Raw genomic sequence first — 19,113 nt, forward strand, 5'->3', positions numbered from 1 at the left:
ATTCATAACTTATTTACATGAAAACAAAATTACATATCCTTTATATCTAATCCATACACCAACGACCAAAAATACCTACAAACACTTTCATTCTTCAATTTTCTTCATCTAATTGATCTCTCTCAAGTTCTATCTTCAAGTTCTAAGTGTTCTTCATAAATTCCAAAAGTTCTAGTTTCATAAAATCAAGAATACTTCCAAGATTGCAAGTTTACTTCCAAGTTTTCTAAATCCTTTCCAAGTAATCATCCAAGATCAAGAAACCTTTGTTACTTATAGTAGGTTATCTTTCTAATACAAGTTAATAATCATAATCAAACTTTAATTCAATTTCTATAACTATAACAATCTTATTTCGAGTGGAAATCTTACTTGAAATTGTTTTCGTGTCATGATTCTGCTTCAAGAACTTTCAAGCCATCCAAGGATCCTTTGAAGCTAGATCTATTTTTATCATTTCTAGTAGGCTTATCCAAGGAACTTTAGGTAGTAATGATGTTCATAACATCATTCGATTCATACATATAAAGCTATCTTATTCGAAGGTTTAAACTTGTAATCACTAGTACATAGTTTAGTTAATTCTAAACTTGTTCACAAATAAAAGTTAATCCTTATAAATTGACTTTTAAAATCAACTAAATACATGTTCTATATCTATATGATATGCTAACTTAATGATTTAAAACCTGGAAACACGAAAAACACCGTAAAACCGGATTTACGCCGTCGTAGTAACACCGCGGGCTATTTTTGGTAAGTTAATTAAAAACTATGACAAACTTTGATGTAAAATTTGTTATTTTGGGAAAATGATTTTTATTATGAACATGAAACTATATCCAAAAATTATGTTTAAACTCAAAGTGGAAGCATGTTTTCTAAAATGGTCATCTAGACGTCGTTCTTTCGACTGAAATGACTACCTTTACAAAAACGACTTGTAACTTATTTTTCCGACTATAAACCTATAATTTTTCTGTTTAGATTCATAAAATAGAGTTCAATATGAAACCATAGCAATTTGATTCACTCAAAACGGATTTAAAATGAAGAAGTTATGGGTAAAACAAGATTGGATAAATTTTTCTCATTTTAGCTACGTGAAAATTGGTAACAAATCTATTCCAACCATAACTTAATCAACTTGTATTGTATATTATGTAATCTTGAGATACCATACACACGTATATAATGTTTCGACCTATCATGTCGACACATCTATATATATTTCGGAACAACCATAGACACTCTATATGTGAATGTTGGAGTTAGCTATACAGGGTTGAGGTTGATTCCAAAATATATATAGTTTGAGTTGTGATCAATACTGAGATACGTATACACTGGGTCGTGGATTGATTCAAGATAATATTTATCGATTTATTTATGTACATCTAACTGTGGACAACTAGTTGTAGGTTACTAACGAGGACAGCTGACTTAATAAACTTAAAACATCAAAATATATTAAAAGTGTTGTAAATATATTTTGAACATACTTTGATATATATGTATATATTGTTATAGGTTCGTGAATCAACCAGTGACCAAGTCTTACTTCCCGACGAAGTAAAAATCTGTGAAAGTGAGTTATAGTCCCACTTTTAAAATCTATTTTTGGGATGAGAATACATGCAGGTTTTATAAATGGTTTACAAAATAGACACAAGTACGTGAAACTACATTCTATGGTTGAATTATCGAAATTGAATATGCCCCTTTTTATTAAGTCTGGTAATCTAAGAATTAGGGAACAGACACCCTAATTGATGTGAATCCTAAAGATAGATCTACTGGGCCCAACAAGCCCCATCCAAAGTACCGAATGCTTTAGTACTTCGAAATTTATATCATATCTGAAGGGTGTCCCAGAATGATGGGGATATTCTTATATATGCATCTTGTTAATGTCAGTTACCAGGTGTTCACCATATGAATGATTTTTATCTCTATGTATGGGATGTGTATTGAAATATGAAATCTTGTGGTCTATTGTTACGATTTGATATATATAGGTTAAACCTATAACTCACCAACATTTTTGTTGACGTTTAAAGCATGTTTATTCTCAGGTGAATACTAAGAGCTTCTGCTGTTGCATACTAAAATAAGGACAAGATTTGGAGTCCATGTTTGTATGATATTGTGTAAAAACTGCATTCAAGAAACTGATTTCGATGTAACATATTTGTATTGTAAACCATTATGTAATGGTCGTGTGTAAACAGGATATTTTAGATTATCATTATTTGATAATCTACGTAAAGCTTTTTAAACCTTTATTTATGAAATAAAGGTTATGGTTTGTTTTAAAATGAATGCAGTCTTTGAAAAACGTCTCATATAGAGGTCAAAACCTCGCAACGAAATCAATTAATATGGAACGTTTTTAATCAATAAGAACGGGACATTTCAGTAACCAAGTGTATAAAGTGAAAATTTTAAAATTCGAAAGAATTTAACCCCTTCCCACACTTAAGATCTTGCAATGCCCTCATTTGCAAGAAATCAGTAACAATTTAAATTATTGAGGGTGATTAGCGTAGAAATTATTAAATTTTACCAAAGTTTCCAAACATATTGGCGTTTGTTTGTTGAATGATAAATGGTGCATATCATTTGTTCATTCCGTCTATTGTTACATCACATTTATTTGTCATCTTGTCGTCAAAATTAGTAGCTTTTGCTGAACTTAATGCCAGTCTTTGAAAATGCGCTGTTTTACCCTGTTTTGTACAATCGACAATATACATACATACAAATATAAACATGCATGGCAATTTGAAATGAGACTTAATATCCCACTTTAAAATCCTAAATGTGAAATATTAGTACACAATAATAATAGAACTGATAAAAATTACACAAATATATCCAATAACATAAGTTTAAACATGAAAAAGTAAAAAGATAAAAATATAAAAATCATAAAAATAACCAAATGGAACTAAATCAGTCTGGATATGGGTTCCAGTTCATCTCATCAGGTGGGTTCCATTGTTGGTTATAGGTGTTCTGATAGGTTTGGTTATAGTCATATCGGTTAAAGGGTGGTTGGATATCGGGGCTGTGTGGCGGAAAATAAGCAGGTCGAGTAGGTACATAGTTATTTGGTACCTGATATGATAGCTGGCTCATGATTTGGTGCTGAGGAACTAACCAGCTATCGTGTTGGCATCGCCTATAATCCTCGTATACTCGCTCGGAGTTCCACTGCTCGTACATACTATGTCTGGCCGCGTTAGTCATTGATTCCTCCTCTATACGAACGTAGACGTCTTCCTCCCCTAATGTCTTCCGCTTCCTCCATTTCCTCGTCTGAGCCTCTCTCTATCTGAGGATGAAGTCCCTCATAGGGTACTGCCTGGTTACGTCTACTTTTCAATACCTTAGCACCCACATAAACTTTCAATCCTAAGGGCTCAACCTGTTCTCTACAAAGCTGTAATGGACCCCCTTGGTTCCAATCAACACCTAAATACTCTCCAATGAGAGTAACAAAAATACCTCCTCCTATTATACTCCCGTCCTGCATTCCCTCTACCATTTTAAATAAATAAAAAGCAACACAGTAAGGGATATTGACAAAGCTTCTAGGATCCCGAATACACTTTAGGTAGAATAAATCATGTAAGGTAATTTTTTCTTTATTGTGACCTCTCTGTGTAATCGAGTTAGCCAAAAATCTATGAATAATACGAAGCTCGGCTCTGTCAATATGTGTATAGGAGTGTCCTCCTGCTCGTGTAAAAACATCAAAATGTGTCATACGCCTCCAAATGGCGTCAGCGTCAAAGTTGCTATCTACCCTTTCACCATAATGAATCAAGTTTGTACAATCGGGTAGTAGCAACTCACCAGGAGTATATATCTGTAAAGCCCTGGCCATGTCCAGCATGGACATTCTGTACATCCTACCGCCAAGGATAAATCTAAAAAATCTTCTATCATCTATTCTAACTATATTTGTATCAAGTGATACAGTACTCATCAACTCAACACACCATTCTTTATATACAGGTCTACGAATGGTGAAAAGACATTCCCAATCTGTAAAAGAAGAACTGCCATACCTTTGAACTAAAAGCTGTCTAACACGGTCAGCTAGATGGACCGTTTCCAAAGGAACCCAATCGATTACCCTTGGCACCTCTACATTTTTTGTTACCAATTTGAATTTGTTCCTTTGATATGTCTCGTAATCTCTCCATCTCCTATCAAATCTCAGATTAGGATGCAGAGTGTGCTCAGAAATTGTTGGGAATTCTACTGGCGGTCTCATCGGGAATACTATGAATTCATTAACAAACTGTACCGGATCATAATAAGGTATGTGCTGATCAGGCTGTTGTTGTGGTTCTTGTTGTGGTTCTTGTTCGTGTTGCATTTCTGGTTCTGGTTCTGGTGCTGGTGCTGCTCGTCTAGATGATGATACACCTGAACTTCCCGTATCGGCTTTCTGCAAAACACATTAAACACAAAATTTGTGCATCCAAATATGCATTAGTGTTAGCAAAATAACAACTTAAAATAATCACTATAACATGTTAAATCAAAATTAAACTTATACACATTTTCACAATTTTTCACAATTCTACACTTTTCAAATAAGCACATATGAAAATGTATACAAAGTTCATAAGCATTTAACTCAAATAACATGTCAAAATAGTCATTACTAATAATTAAACAAGTCTCAAATGGCAATTACATCAAATTAATCAAGTTCATGAATTTTGGACTTAAAAAGTCCACTTTAATCTCCAAAAATCATGTTTAGGGTCAATGTTTGGATCATATAACTACCTAAACATGTTACACTACTCAATTTAGCAATAATTCATGACAAAAATCGGCCATAACCTGTTTATATCAAAAAGCCCCAAATTGTTCAAGAACACAAACCCTAGATTTCTAAAAATTTTGAAGTTTTTGGCTTCAAATCATATTAAATAGCATCAATCTAGGTTATAAATGCATAAAATACTAACAATTTAACACTAATTACACTAGAAATTAACAAAATTGCATTAGGTAAAAAAAATGGTAATTATCACAAAAACTAGGAATTTATAGAGTTTAGGGGTGTAATTTTTACCATTTTGCTGAAGAATGAGAATCTAGGCATGATTAGAGCAAGAAAAATGACAAATTACGGTGAAAAATGGCGAATTTTAGAGGTGATTTGGGAGTATTTTCGTATGTTTGTGTGTTGTGGTGTGAAGAACTCAGCTCTCTGAGCTATTTGTTTCTGGCCCGAAATTTGCCTCCATGCGATCGCATGGAGGTGTAGGGAGAATCCCTTGCGATCGCATGGATGCCCGGCTACAGTGTTTTGGCTTTTTTTTTTTTTATATAAAACCTTATACTTTATAAAACATATAATTAATTAAATTTTAAAAATTTTATTTTCCTTTAGGAGCGAGGGCGTTTCGGATCGTTGTCCTAGTCTGTCCCTCGACAAAATTTTAAATTTTGTCAAATCAAAGCGCGGTTTTAAAAGTAAAGATTTTTGGGTTTTTTTTAATGTTTTTGGCATACTTTAGTTCAATAAGATTAAAAATAATGATAATAAAAGTTCTCATCCCTCCCTCGAGTAAAGCAATTTCGGTTCAACGACCTAGTCTTCAACTTACGACGAATTTTAAAAATCATACTTTTAACTTACGAAATAAAGTAAATTTTTTTTTTTTGTTTTTTTAATTCACACCAAACTTAAATTTAAAATGCATAAAATTAAAAATTCATATTAAAAATTCACACCAAACTTAAATTATATTTTTGTTTTTATACATTCAAACTTATATTAAAAATATTAATTTTTCAAATATTTACAATTTTAAAGAAGTTTACAATATTAATTTAATATTTATATATTAATTTTAAAAACATGGTAAAAATTAAATTAAAAATCTTTTTGGCTTTTATCCCACTTTAATCAATCAAATATTATCAAAAACATATGCCCCTCTTTTCGATAAAGTAATTTCAGTTCCATGACCTAATTTAACTCATGACGAATTTTTGAAATATTTTGGGTTGATTGATTAAAGATATTTATACCTTAAGAATAAACGTTAAATTTCGCAGTGATGTAATAAATTTTTGAATGATATCAATAATTTCGGTCGCCAAACCTAATTTCATCGAATACCAATTTAATACTTTATATCGAACAAATTAGCGTTTATTATCAAAAGGTTAAAAATAAAAATAAAAAATAAAAACTGTACAGACTTACCTGTGAGATAGTATTCTTAGTGATACGATCTTTCCCACTCATAAGATAGTCGGTTTAATTGGTTTTCCATAGCTACATAGGCATAACCTCGAGCATTCAGTGTTTTTTCTTCTAAACATATGAACGATCCGTCTCTGCATAAAGTAACAAATTCGGTGTTTGAATAGGTTTGATTATTTGAACATTTACCTCCATGTGACCATTTTCTGCATTTGTGACATCTTTCTAGGTGTCGTGCTCTTCTTTTCGCTGCGGATTTTGATTTTCCTTTACCAAATTGTAACTTATTATCTTCGCATCTGGATTTTTTTCTTACTCCGTCCAATCTTTTCTGATTACTGATACTAGTTCACTCGGAAGTGTGTCATTATTACGTTTAGTGATCAAAGCGTGTAGCATTAGACCATGGTTTAGTTCACAGAAAGTCTTCATTTCGTAAAAACCTAAAAAAAAAAAAAAATCAGAATGGGGGGAGAAGACTAGTTCTTTAGGGTCTGCTAGGGAAAGACCATTCGGGTTCCATTTTCGAGAACTACACGAAAACAGAAAATCTAACTCTAATAGAAATACATATTATCCTTTAAAAGACTTGATTCTCCCCACACTTAGTTAGCTGTGGTATCGAAATTGTGATTAAATTCGTTGTCAACTTCCATTGGACTATCTATGTAATGTTTAACTCTGTGACCATTAACTTTAAATTCAATCCCATTTGAATTTATTAATTCTACTGTTCCGTATGGGAAAACTCTTTTGACTATGAATGGTCCAGACCATCTTGATTTCAATTTTCCAGGAAATAGCTTGAATCGTGAATTGAAAAGAAGAACTCTGTCTCCTTCCTTAAATTCTTTTGAACTTCTTATTCTTTTATCATGCCATTTCTTCGTTCTTTCCTTATAGATTAACGAATTTTCGTATGCTTCTTGTCTTAATTCTTCTAATTCGTTTAATGACTTAACCGTAGACGTCCGGCTTCATGTAAATCAAGATTACATGTCTTCAAAGCCCAAAATGCTTTGTGTTCAATTTCTACTGGAAGATGACATGCTTTTCCGTAAACGAGTCTAAAAGGTGTGATTCCAATTGGAGTTTTGTAGGCTGTTCTAAAAGCCCAGAGTGCATCCTCCAATTTAATGGACCATTCCTTCGGATTTGATCCTACGGTTTTTTCTAGAATACGTTTTAAAGCTCGGTTGTTATTTTCAACTTGTCCACTTGTTTGTGGATGATATGCAGTGGAGATTTTATGAGTTACTCCATATCTTTTAAGAACTTTCTCAAGTTGATTATTACAGAAATAAGTTCCCCGATCACTTATTAAAGCTTTCAGTGTTCCAAACCTTGCAAAAAGACGTTTTAAAAAGTTGACTACAACTCGTGCATCGTTAGTTGGGAGAGCTTGTGCTTCCGCCCATTTAGATACATAATCAATGGCTACGAGAATATATAGATTATTATGAGATTTTGGAAATGGACCCATAAAGTCAATACCCCAAATGTCAAATACTTCACATACTTGAATGACATTTTGTGGCATTTCATCACGTTGACTTATTTTTCGGCCCTTTGACAAGCATCACAGGATTTGCAAAGAAGGTGTGCGTCTTTGTAAATTGTAGGCCAATAGAATCCAGCATCATAAACTTTTCTTGCTGTTAGTTGAAGCCCATAATGCCCTCCTGTTGGTCCTGTGTGACAATGGTTTAAAATTTTACTAGCTTCATCTCCGAATACACATCGGCGTATTATTCCATCTGGACAACTTTTAAACAAATGTGGATCTTCCCAAAAATAGTGTTTTATATCACTGAAGAATTTCTTTCGTTTTTGGTACGATAATCCTTTTTCAAGGAATCCACATACTAAGTAGTTTGCATAGTCTGCAAACCATGGAATTTCATTATAATCTATCTTCAATAGATATTCATCAGGAAAGTTGTCTTGTATGGCCGATTCATTTAGAACTTCTAATTCGGGATTTTCAAGACGAGAAAGATGATCAGCGGCGAGATTTTCTGCTCCTCTTTTATCTCGGATTTCAATATTGAACTCTTGTAAGAGTAAGATCCAACGGATTAATCTTGGTTTGGCATCTTGTTTCGAAAATAGGTATCTAAGAGCAGAATGGTCGGTATAGACCACCGTTTTTGCTAGAACGAGATATGAATGAAATTTGTCAAAAGCAAAGACAATAGCAAGGAGTTCTTTTTCAGTAGTTGTGTAATTTGTTTGTGCTCCTTGTAACGTCTTACTAGCATAATATATAGGTTGAAATCGTTTTTCAATCCTTTGTCCTAAAACGGCTCCCATTGCAAAATCACTTGCATCGCACATTAGTTCAAATGGTAGATTCTAATTTGGTGTTATCATGATCGGCGCATTAGTGAGTTTCTCTTTAAGAATATTAAAAGATTTGATACATTCCTCTGAAAAGATGAATGGAGCATCCTTTTCTAGGAGTTTATTCATAGGAGTGGCAATTTTAGAAAAATCTTTTATGAAACGTCGGTAAAAACCGGCATGCCCTAGAAAACTCCTAACTCCTCTAACATTGGTGGGATGTGGAAGTTTAGAAATTACATCTACTTTAGCTCTATCCACTTCAATTCCTTCCTTTAAAATTTTATGTCCAAGAACGATGTCTTCTTTAACCATGAAATGGCATTTCTCCCAATTAAGTACTAGATTTGATTGTTCACATCTAATAAGCATTCATTCAAGATTAACTAAACATGATTCAAATGTATCACCGAAGACTGAAAATTCATCCATGAAAACTTCTATGCATTCTTCTATCATGTCGTGAAAAATCGCCATCATGCACCTTTGAAAGGTTGCAGGGGCGTTGCAAAGTCCCAATGGCATGCGTTTGTAAGCAAAAGTACTATAAGGGCACGTGAATGTGGTTTTTTCTTGGTCTTCGGGTGCTATTGGAATTTGAAAATATCCGGAAAATCCATCAAGAAAACAATAGTAACTATTTCCGGCTAATCTTTCCAACATTTGATCAATAAAAGGTAAGGGAAAGTGATCTTTTCTGGTGGCGTCATTTAATTTTCTATAATCAATACATACACGCCATCCTGTTACAGTCCTAGTTGGAATAAGCTCATTTTTCTCATTTGTAATGACAGTCATGCCACCCTTCTTAGGCACGCATTGAACTGGGCTTACCCATGGACTATCAGAAATTGGATAAATTAAACCTGCATCTAGCAGTTTAATTATTTCCTTTTTAACAACATCTTGCATATTAGGATTTAGTCTTCGTTGGTGTTGCACATACGTTTTATGACCTTCTTCCATAAGGATTTTATGTGTGCAATACGAAGGACTTATTCCTAAGTCATGGCTAGAATCTAAGTCATGGCTAGAATCGGCTCTAGCTGCTTTAGATGATCTAACGATATATTTTTCTTGGTGCCACTCATGTGAGTGGAAAGCAGTGTTATCAATAATTTTATAAGCATCAGTTTCGGTTTTCTTCATAATAGAACCACCAGCTGCTATATCTATGTCTTTCCTTGTAGTGATGTTGCATCCTTGGTAGAATATTTGTACTATTTGACAGGTGTCTAAACCATGTTGCGGACATCCTCTTAATAACTTTCCAAATCTTGTCCACGCCTCATATAAAGTTTCATTCGGTTTCTGTGTGAACGTAACAATTTCTCCTTGAAGTCTTACAGCTTTAGATGCAGGAAAGAATTGTTTAAGAAATTTTTCAACTAAAACGTCCCATGTATCCATCGCCCCTTCAGGTAATGATTCCAACCAATCTTTGGCTTCTCCCTTTAAAGTCCAGGGAAATAATATGAGATATATCTGTTCATCCTCCACTTCTCTTATTTTAAATAGTGTGCAGATCCTATTAAAGGTACAAAGATGTTCATTTGGATCTTCCTTCGGCGCACCACTAAATTGGCATTGATTAGTCACCATATTTAGAATTTGTCCTTTGATTTCATAATCTGGCGCATTAATGTCTGGATGAGTAATTGTGTGACCTTGGCCAGTCGTTTAGCTCTCATTCGGTCTTCCATACTTAAAGGTTCTAGATTTTCCATGATTGAATTTGTTGAATCTGAATCACTAGAGGATTCTGATTTAATGGTTCGTTCCTCAACAATCTCTGTTTAAATGATTGGTGGTTCCGGAGGAAAAATTAATGGTTCAGGATCTATGAATCGTCCCTGAATATTCTCCGGATTCTCAATTGTGAGGTCGGGTTCAAAAAATGGATTATCGGAAATTTGAATTGGAGTACTTGGTTGACTGGATGACGATTCTAAAGAAAAATCAACGGCGACAATATTTGCTAGATGTCTTGATCTGGTTACAGGTGGTGAACGTACAAAAGGTGGTGAACGTCTTGCTCGGTGCATTCACTGAATATCCTATTAGTTTTTTAAAAGGAAAGAAAAATTATATAAGTTATCCAATTAATAGACTTTTCTGATTTTGCCCACGTTTCGAATAGCCAAAAGATGCAGCAGAGGGGCAGGATTCGTTTGGTCTCAATATAATTGAGTACTGTTTGGCTCCAATAACCCGGTCCACGTACAAATCCAACTATTACTACGAACCAGAAAATTTTGATGTCTATTAATTTAACCACTTAAATAAATTTTCATAATTTTAAGAAATTTAGATAAGAAATAGAATAAAAATCTATGTCCTAAAACTAGAATGTCGAGAAAATAAGAAAGAAAAAGAGCGCGTCGAAAAAGGTCGAAAAAGAAAAGAAAAAGAGCGACTTATAAAATTTTAAAAACACTCGACTAACCCAACCTTATTACTATCACTAACTTAAAATTAAAATTGCAAATTGAGATTACTAATTGGAGTAATAATTGATACATAGGTAAAAAGCGTCGAAAAATAAAAAATAAGAAAGTAGCGCGTTGAAACTTAAAAAGGAACTAAAAACTAAAAATTAAAAGTTGCGTCTAAAAATATTAAAGCTTAAAAGTAAAACTATATCCCAAATGGCAATATCTTAAAAAGGAACAAAAACTTAAAAAGGCGTCGCAAAATTCTAAAGCACTTAGATCTTAGTCTAAAGAAAAAGCACTTAAGGGATTTTACGGCAAAGCCTAAAACTCTAGATATAAAAATAACTATGGCAAAAATTATAACTCAAAAGTAAAAACGAGCGAAAAATACAAATATTACGCTAAAAACAAATAAAAAGGAACAAAATATAAAAATATACTAAAAGTTGTAAAAAGTTGTAAAAAGTACAATTTTTATAAAAATATTATTTTTATATTATTTATTTTATAAAACTATTAATTTTATAAACTAATTAAACTAAATAATACAAATTAAATAATAAAACTAAAACTAAATAATAAAAAATACAACCCTAATTAGGGTTTTAAGTTAAATAATAATAATTATTATCCGTAATAAATGCTGATTTCAGTCAATTCTGGCGTGTCTGCAGAACTCATGCGATCGCATGAGTTCTAAGTTACCCGGCCATGCGATCGCATTGGCTAGGGTTTCGGGCCAGACACTGGGCTGCTACAGTACTTGGACTCGAGTGTTTTTTTTTTTTTGCTGTTTTAATAAAAAAAAATTATGTAATATATTTATATAAATTAAATAAAACTTATTTTTTTATAAAATAAAGATAAAGAAAATTTTTATATAACTTACAAACTCTTAAAAATATTTATATTTTTGTTTTTCTTTTTATATTTTCGAATATTTAAAACGTATTTTTACAAAAGTGTATTTTTTTTATAAAATTAAACTAAAAATAAAAATCTTTTTTTTTTATATTTAGCGTTGCGCTTCCGACTTTTAAGCTAGATTTTGTTCCCCGGCAGCGGCGCCAAAAATACTTGATGTTATGCGAGGTGTATATAAAATAGCTTATAAATTTTACAAGAAAATACTATTAAATACGATACAATTTTACACAAGATATTTATTTATTTATAGAATGGATATACTTAAACCTTGCTACAACACTTATAGGCAGTGTACCTAATCGTAGAGTAGTGTAGTTTTTAGTAAGTCCGGTTCGTTCTACAGGGAAAAAATCTTTAAACAAAGCTTAACGCTATATTAGTTTTATTTTATAAAAATACAAATATATATAAGTAATATTATTATTATAAAGGGGAGTTTTTACCGTTTAATGACCGGTTTGTCGATTTTTAAAACTTTAGTCACAGTTAAAACCTAATGTAAAATATTAAAAATAAATAAAAGACTAAATTTAAAACGTAAAGTAAATAACGATAAGGAAATTGCGATAAATTAAATTGCGATAAAATAAAATTGCGATAATTAAAAAGTACGATAATTAAAAGTGCAATTAAATACAATAACAATAAATAAAAGTGCGATAATTAGAAGTGCAATTAAATATAAAATAAAGGAAATTAAATATGAAATAAAAGAATTATGCTTATTTAAACTTCCGTAATCATGATGTTTGACGTGTTGATTTTAGTTTTATGCCCATGGGTTAATTGTCCTTTGTCCTGGATTATTTAATATGTCCGTCTGGTTTTTGTCCATAACAGTCCATCAGTCATAAATATAAAGTGCGAGTATCCTCGTCAAATTATCCTTATACCCGAAGTTAAATATTTCAACTAATTGGGGACTTAAACTGTAACAAGATTTTAATACTTTGTTTAATAATTACACCAGGTTATCGACTGCGTGTAACCCAAGGTTTTAATACTTTGTTATCAATTATGCCAAGTGTCCTTGTACATAATTTCACCCCTGTTTTAATAATTCTAGTGACTATTAATCCATTCCCGTGTCCGGTTAAATGAACGATTATTCGTACATATAAATACCCCGCCCATCGTGTCCGATCGAGTGTATATGGTTATTTATAGGGACGTCCAATTGTAAATATTTATATTAAAATTAACAAATTCTCATTTAGTTAAACAAATATAAAGCCCATTAATAGCCCATAGTCTAATTTCCACAAGTGTCGTTCTTTTGTCCAAACCCCAATTATGGTACAAAGCCCAATTACCCAATTTTAATATTTTTAGCCCAACATCATGATTACTTTGGATTAAATAAGCATAATAATAACTTAGCTACAAGACATTAAATTAAAAAGGTTGAACATAACTTACAATGATTAAAAATAGCGTAGCATTACACGGACAGAATTTCGACTTACACCCTTACAACATTCGCTAACATACCCTTATTATTAGGATTTAAAATTAAAATTAAAATTAAAATATAAATTATATATATATATATATATATATATATATATATATATATATATATATATATTTACGTATATATTGAGAGAGAGATAGATTATTGATATATGGTACACCAGAGCTCGTGTTTTATAGGCCTTGTGAACTGAAAAAGTTGGTCATGCGATCGCATGGCTTTTGTGCCTCCAGGCCATGCGATCGCATGGTGGTAGGTGACAGTTCAAAATTCTTGTTTTCTTGTTTGTCGACGTTTTAATTAAATAAATATAATATATAAATAATTATAAGAATTATTTAAATATTATATTATATTTATGTGCATAGTTGACTTGTAATTTTTAGTCCGTTGCGTCGAGCGTTGAGAGTTGACCCTGGTCCCGGTTCCGGATTTTCGAACGTCCTTGCGTACAATTTAATATCTTGTACTTTGCGTTTTGAATCTTGTACTCTTGTAATTTCGAGACGTTTCTTATTAATAATTGAAACCTCTTTGATTGTATTTTGTACTTTTGAGCTTTTTGGTCGTTTGCGTCTTCAATTCGTCGAATCTGTCTTTTGTCTTCACCTTTTATTATTTAAACGAATATCACTTGTAAATAGGACAATTGCAACTAAAACCTTGTCTTTCTTGAGGAATAATGTTATGAAATATATGTTCGTTTTTAGCATTATCAATAACTCTAAGAATAATAATAATAATAATTTAACATACCAATTCCCCGACTTGCTCCAGTAATCCAAACAACCTATTGTTTATTCAAATGAAAAAACAACGGTATCCTTAAACCGATCAACCTCTTATATGCATTTGAAAAAACTTATATCTAGATCATTAAACCTATAAACATTTACAAATACTCAGTTGCAATTGAGTACAAACTGTTGCATCCTCAGTTGCAGACAAAACATAAGCAGATAAGGCACAAATTGAATGAAATCGAAACGCACGTCAAGTTATTTCTTATTTTAGAACTCAAATTTAATACTGCACCAACGGAAATCAAAGATACAACAAACTGCATCTACAATTCCGTACAGTTCGCCCTGCAAGATGCATTTCATATCAAATAGGGCTAAACTTTGACTTCAAAATCGATTCAAAGTCAAACAAATTGTACCAAATTTGTTCACATTTATTTCATAGCTCAAGTCAGATCAATTTACATTCAGAAATTACTCATTTGAACGTTTAAATACCCTAAGTTTGCGCAATAAGCTCATATACTAAAATATAATCAGAAACAGAATATTAATGTGAACTGAAAATTATAAAGAAACAAACACCTTATCTTGAAAACTTTCACGCTTTACTTTTCCTTTTGACAGCAATGTGAAATCACCTGCAAAAGCACAAATTAACGAATTATTGTTATGAACTGGTAAAATTTAATAAAATTACAGCTGAAATTTTGGTATGTCATATGTGTGAAATGAAATACCATCGCCAGTAATAAATTTGTGTGATAAAGTAACAATTAGGGCAACGATTACTGATGAAACAATTATCGATAGCATTTTGTTTTAAGATTGAAGTGAGCGTAGAGATTTTGTTATAAACTGTACGTATCAATGTTTACTATGAGTCCAAAATCATACGAAGATTCGTTTTAACCGCCTAACCGTTCATATGTGATTTACCACCACAAAAAGATGCTACGACAATTTTGATGGTTCATTGTGTGATTTTTATTGTTTAGATAATTTAATTTTTAATTTTAGTTAAATTAATACTTACAATGAAATGAAGATTTATGATAATTAATACAGGAAATTTACATATTTTATCCTAAAGAATAAATGTATAATATCATATTTGTTTCGAGTTTACTAAAAGATCATTTAGCGATATATGAAACATTTTTCATGTGAAAGAATAAATTTATATATTTTGTTCTAAAGGATGAATGTATGTATGATAATATCTGTTGCGACTTTACAAAAATATATAACAGTATCAAGGTAACCTGTTTCATTAAGAAGTTGTGTGGTGGCATTTAGATATATTTTTTTTAAAATATCACTTTGAAATATATGGTTGATTAAACTCATCCTTATCAAAAAAGGATGAGGATATTTTCATGTATATAGATAGTCCATAATATATATTGAGTTGTATTTTGAGTGCTATAGTAGTACATATACTCCTTAGATAGGTCTAATGTACTCAGTAACTTCGAGCTATTAATACAAGTTGGTTTGCTTTAAAAAAAAATAGGACTAATGTACTCTGTAACTTCGAGCTATTAATACAAGTTGGTTTGCTTTAAAAAAAATAAAAAATAAAAATAAAAATAAAAAATAAACTCATCCTTGTCACCTTTATAAATCGTAATTGACGCTTGGATAACGTTTGAATTCAATTTAATGGACTATATATTATAGAATTTCATATAAACAAGAAAAATAAACCCGCGCTTCACTGCGGGGCGGTTTCGATTGGTTAACGGTCAGTCAGTTGAACGTTAGAAAACAGTTAACAAAAGAATGAAAAATAACGGAGAAATTACAATTGGTACATCTACATTTTTTTACATTATTTGATAATAAAGAGAAGTAATTAAGAAGGGTGCTAAGCCCACAAAATGTTGGCCCAACCCACATTACACATGAAGATACCCAACTGAATTTGCATTTTAATTCATCATTCGGCCCAAATTTCAAATTTGACCAAGTCTAACGTAATGAACGCACAGTAGTCCTATAATCTCTTTTCACTTTTTTCATCTACTTTGCCCCTTTTCATCCTAAACCAATATATCCCATTCCCTTTCCTAAAATCCACCGCCCACCACTATATCTGCCGCCGTTGGCCACCGATAACTCAACTCCACCTCCATCAGGCACTAAACCACCACTATTCCCCTCTACACCAAACCTTTGCCCACCTTTCTATTATCCGGCCAACCACCTCTCAAATCGGCATCAAGTTTTGATAAGTCGGTCTCGCTTTAAATTTTCAGGTATATATCAAGCAGCAAACCGCCCTATCTTCAGAGAGCTTCAGTATCTGATTTTTTCTTCAAATCTAATATTTTCTTCAAATCTAATTTTTTTCTTCAAATATGAGATTTTGTTCAGATCTGGTTTTGTTTTGCATCTATATATTATTTTTGTTTTTAATTACATTTTCTTGTTTTAACAATGTTTTTATCAGATTTGTGTGGCGGTTGTGTGTACCGGCGGTGGTTGTTGCCCGAAGTTGCTATCGGTGGTGGTATTTTTTTAGTAATAGTCTATAGAATCGTATATTAAGTAGAATGCTAAAATTGTTCATATTGAGTTTATGATTTTTCATTCGCGTTTATGTCATGTTTATTAGATCATGTTAATGTCGTATATACTTTTCTGGATATGATTTTATGATACTGAGTGTTTTTTTTTTGGTGTTATTACGATCTGGATGCTTCTGGTATTTTTGGACTTTGTAAGTGGTGGGAAGAAAGCAAAAAGATTTTTTTTAGCGGGTGTAAAAAGACTAGATACCCTTGGTTACTGTTATACTGTAGCAACGGTGGTGATGTGGTGGAATATTATTGGTTGACATTGTCCATATTTAGTATATATATAAATATAAATAAATATAAATATAAACAGGACTCATCTAGAGATGTAGCAACGGTGATGATGTGGTGGAATATCATTGGTTGGCATTGTCCATATTTAGTATATATATAAATATAAATATAAATATAAATATAAATATAAATATAAATATAAATATGACTCATCTAGAGATGCATGTAATTAATTTATAGAATATTAAATATGATGCATTTTAATAAAATATATAAATATAAATAATTGTGAATTTACTTTGAGATTTTATTTTAAAGTATATTATTCATTATTCAATATTTGATTATTAATTATTATACTGTTTTTAACCGTGCTTGTGCATCAGAGGTAAATGATGTGTTTTTTTGTGAAAAAGTGAATTTTTTTACTGTGATTTTATTTGACCATCGTTAACTTAAAATGTCAAATTTCGGTATCAAATATATGTAAGGTGACGTACTAAAATCTGATTGACATTGGCATAGCTCTTTTGACGATTACGGGCCGTCTTGAGCCTTTCTTGGATTTGAACGATCTTCTTGGTTGTTTCATGGATGAGTTCGGGTCCGGTGATTTGCTTATCACCTACTTCGGCCCAACAAATAGGAGAACGGCATTTGCGGTCATATAATGCTTCGAAAGGTGCGGCGTTAATACTCGAGTGGTAACTGTTGTTGTAAGAGAATTCGGCTAGAGGCAAATGCTTTTCCCAAGCTTTTCCGAAGTCAATAACACAAGCTCACAACATGTCTTTCAAGGTTTGAATCGTGCGTTCGCTTTGTCCGTCGATTTGTGGGTGATATGCGGTACTAATGTCTAAATGTGTTCTCAAGGCTTCTTGTAAGGAACGCCAAAATCTAGAAGCGAAACGGGCATCTCGATCAAAAATGATCGATAATGGTACACCGTGACGGGATACAATTTCCTTTATGTACAGTTGTGCAAGTTTGTCCATCTTATCGGTTTCTTTCATGGCTAAGAAGTGAGCGGATTTGGTGAGACGGTCAATAATAACCCAAATGGTATCATAACCGCCTACCGTTTTTGGTAGTTTCGTGATAAAGTTCATCGTTATTCTTTCCCACTTTCATTACGGGATTCCTGGTTGTTGAAGTAACCCAGATGGCTTTTGATGTTCGGCTTTGACCTTGGAATAAGTTAAACACTTTCCAACATAAGTAGCAATGTCCTTTTTAATGTCCGGCCACCAGTATTGTTCTTTGAGATCGTGGTACATCTTACCGGCCCCTAGATGAATCGAATACCTTGACTTATGAGCTTCGTCTAGAATAAGGCTTCGTAAATTCCCATAACTAGGCACCCAAATTCTTCCGGCGAAATATCGGAGCCCGGTCTCTTTAACCTCGAATCGAGAGAAGAGAATGTTCAAGCGTTCGTGAGAAATATTTTCATCTTTGAGAGCCTCATCTTGGGCTACACGGATTTGGCTATTGAGGTTTGTGTGGATGGTGATGTTTAAGGCTCGGACACGAAGAGGTACCATTCTTTCCTTTTGGCTCAAGGCATCGGCTACTACATTTGCCTTCTCGAGATGGTAACGAAGTTCACAATCGTAATCGTTCAATGTTTCGATCCACCATCATTGTCTCATATTTAGTTGTTTTTGATCAAAAATGTGTTGGAGGCTTTTATGGTCAGTGAAGATGGTACTTTTGGTTCCGTAAAGATAGTGTCTCCACATTTTGAGTGCAAAGACAACGGCTCTAAGTTCGAGATGGTGTGTTGTATAGTTTCGTTTGTGAGTTTTCAATTGTCGAGAGGCATAGGCAATAACTTTCTTTCGTTGCATCAATACACACCCAAAACTATATTTCGAGGCATCGCAATAGACAATAAAATCATCATTGCCTTCGGGAAGAGATAAGATAGGAGCGGTGGTTAACTTTTTCTGTAAGGTTTGAAACGCCGACTCTTGTTCGGTCGCCCAAACGAATTTCTTTCCTTTGTGAGTTAACGCGGTTAGGGGACGCGCAACTATGCAAAAATCTTCAATAACTCTTCGATAATAACCCAAAAGAATTGACGAATATGAGTAGGAGTCGTGGGAGTCTCCCAATTACTTATGGCTTC

At 32.6% G+C, this 19,113-nt stretch overlaps 1 protein-coding gene across 1 annotated transcript in view; it reads right to left on the reverse strand.

Annotated features, from left to right (window-relative positions):
* The window catches only part of LOC139869022 (uncharacterized), an 89,609-nt gene extending 74,627 nt beyond the window's left edge, over window positions 1–14,982 (reverse strand). The window contains exons 1-3 of the mRNA XM_071857355.1: window positions 14,907–14,982; window positions 14,752–14,807; window positions 14,180–14,213 (exon numbers count right to left, since the gene is read on the reverse strand). Of these exons, the coding sequence (XP_071713456.1) occupies window positions 14,180–14,213; window positions 14,752–14,807; window positions 14,907–14,982 (166 nt within the window). The remainder of the gene's footprint in view (window positions 1–14,179; window positions 14,214–14,751; window positions 14,808–14,906) is intronic.
* Window positions 14,983–19,113: the final 4,131 nt, after the last annotated feature.

Source organism: Rutidosis leptorrhynchoides, chromosome 9 (genome assembly GCF_046630445.1).
Source record: "Rutidosis leptorrhynchoides isolate AG116_Rl617_1_P2 chromosome 9, CSIRO_AGI_Rlap_v1, whole genome shotgun sequence".
Classification (NCBI taxonomy): domain Eukaryota; kingdom Viridiplantae; phylum Streptophyta; class Magnoliopsida; order Asterales; family Asteraceae; genus Rutidosis; species Rutidosis leptorrhynchoides.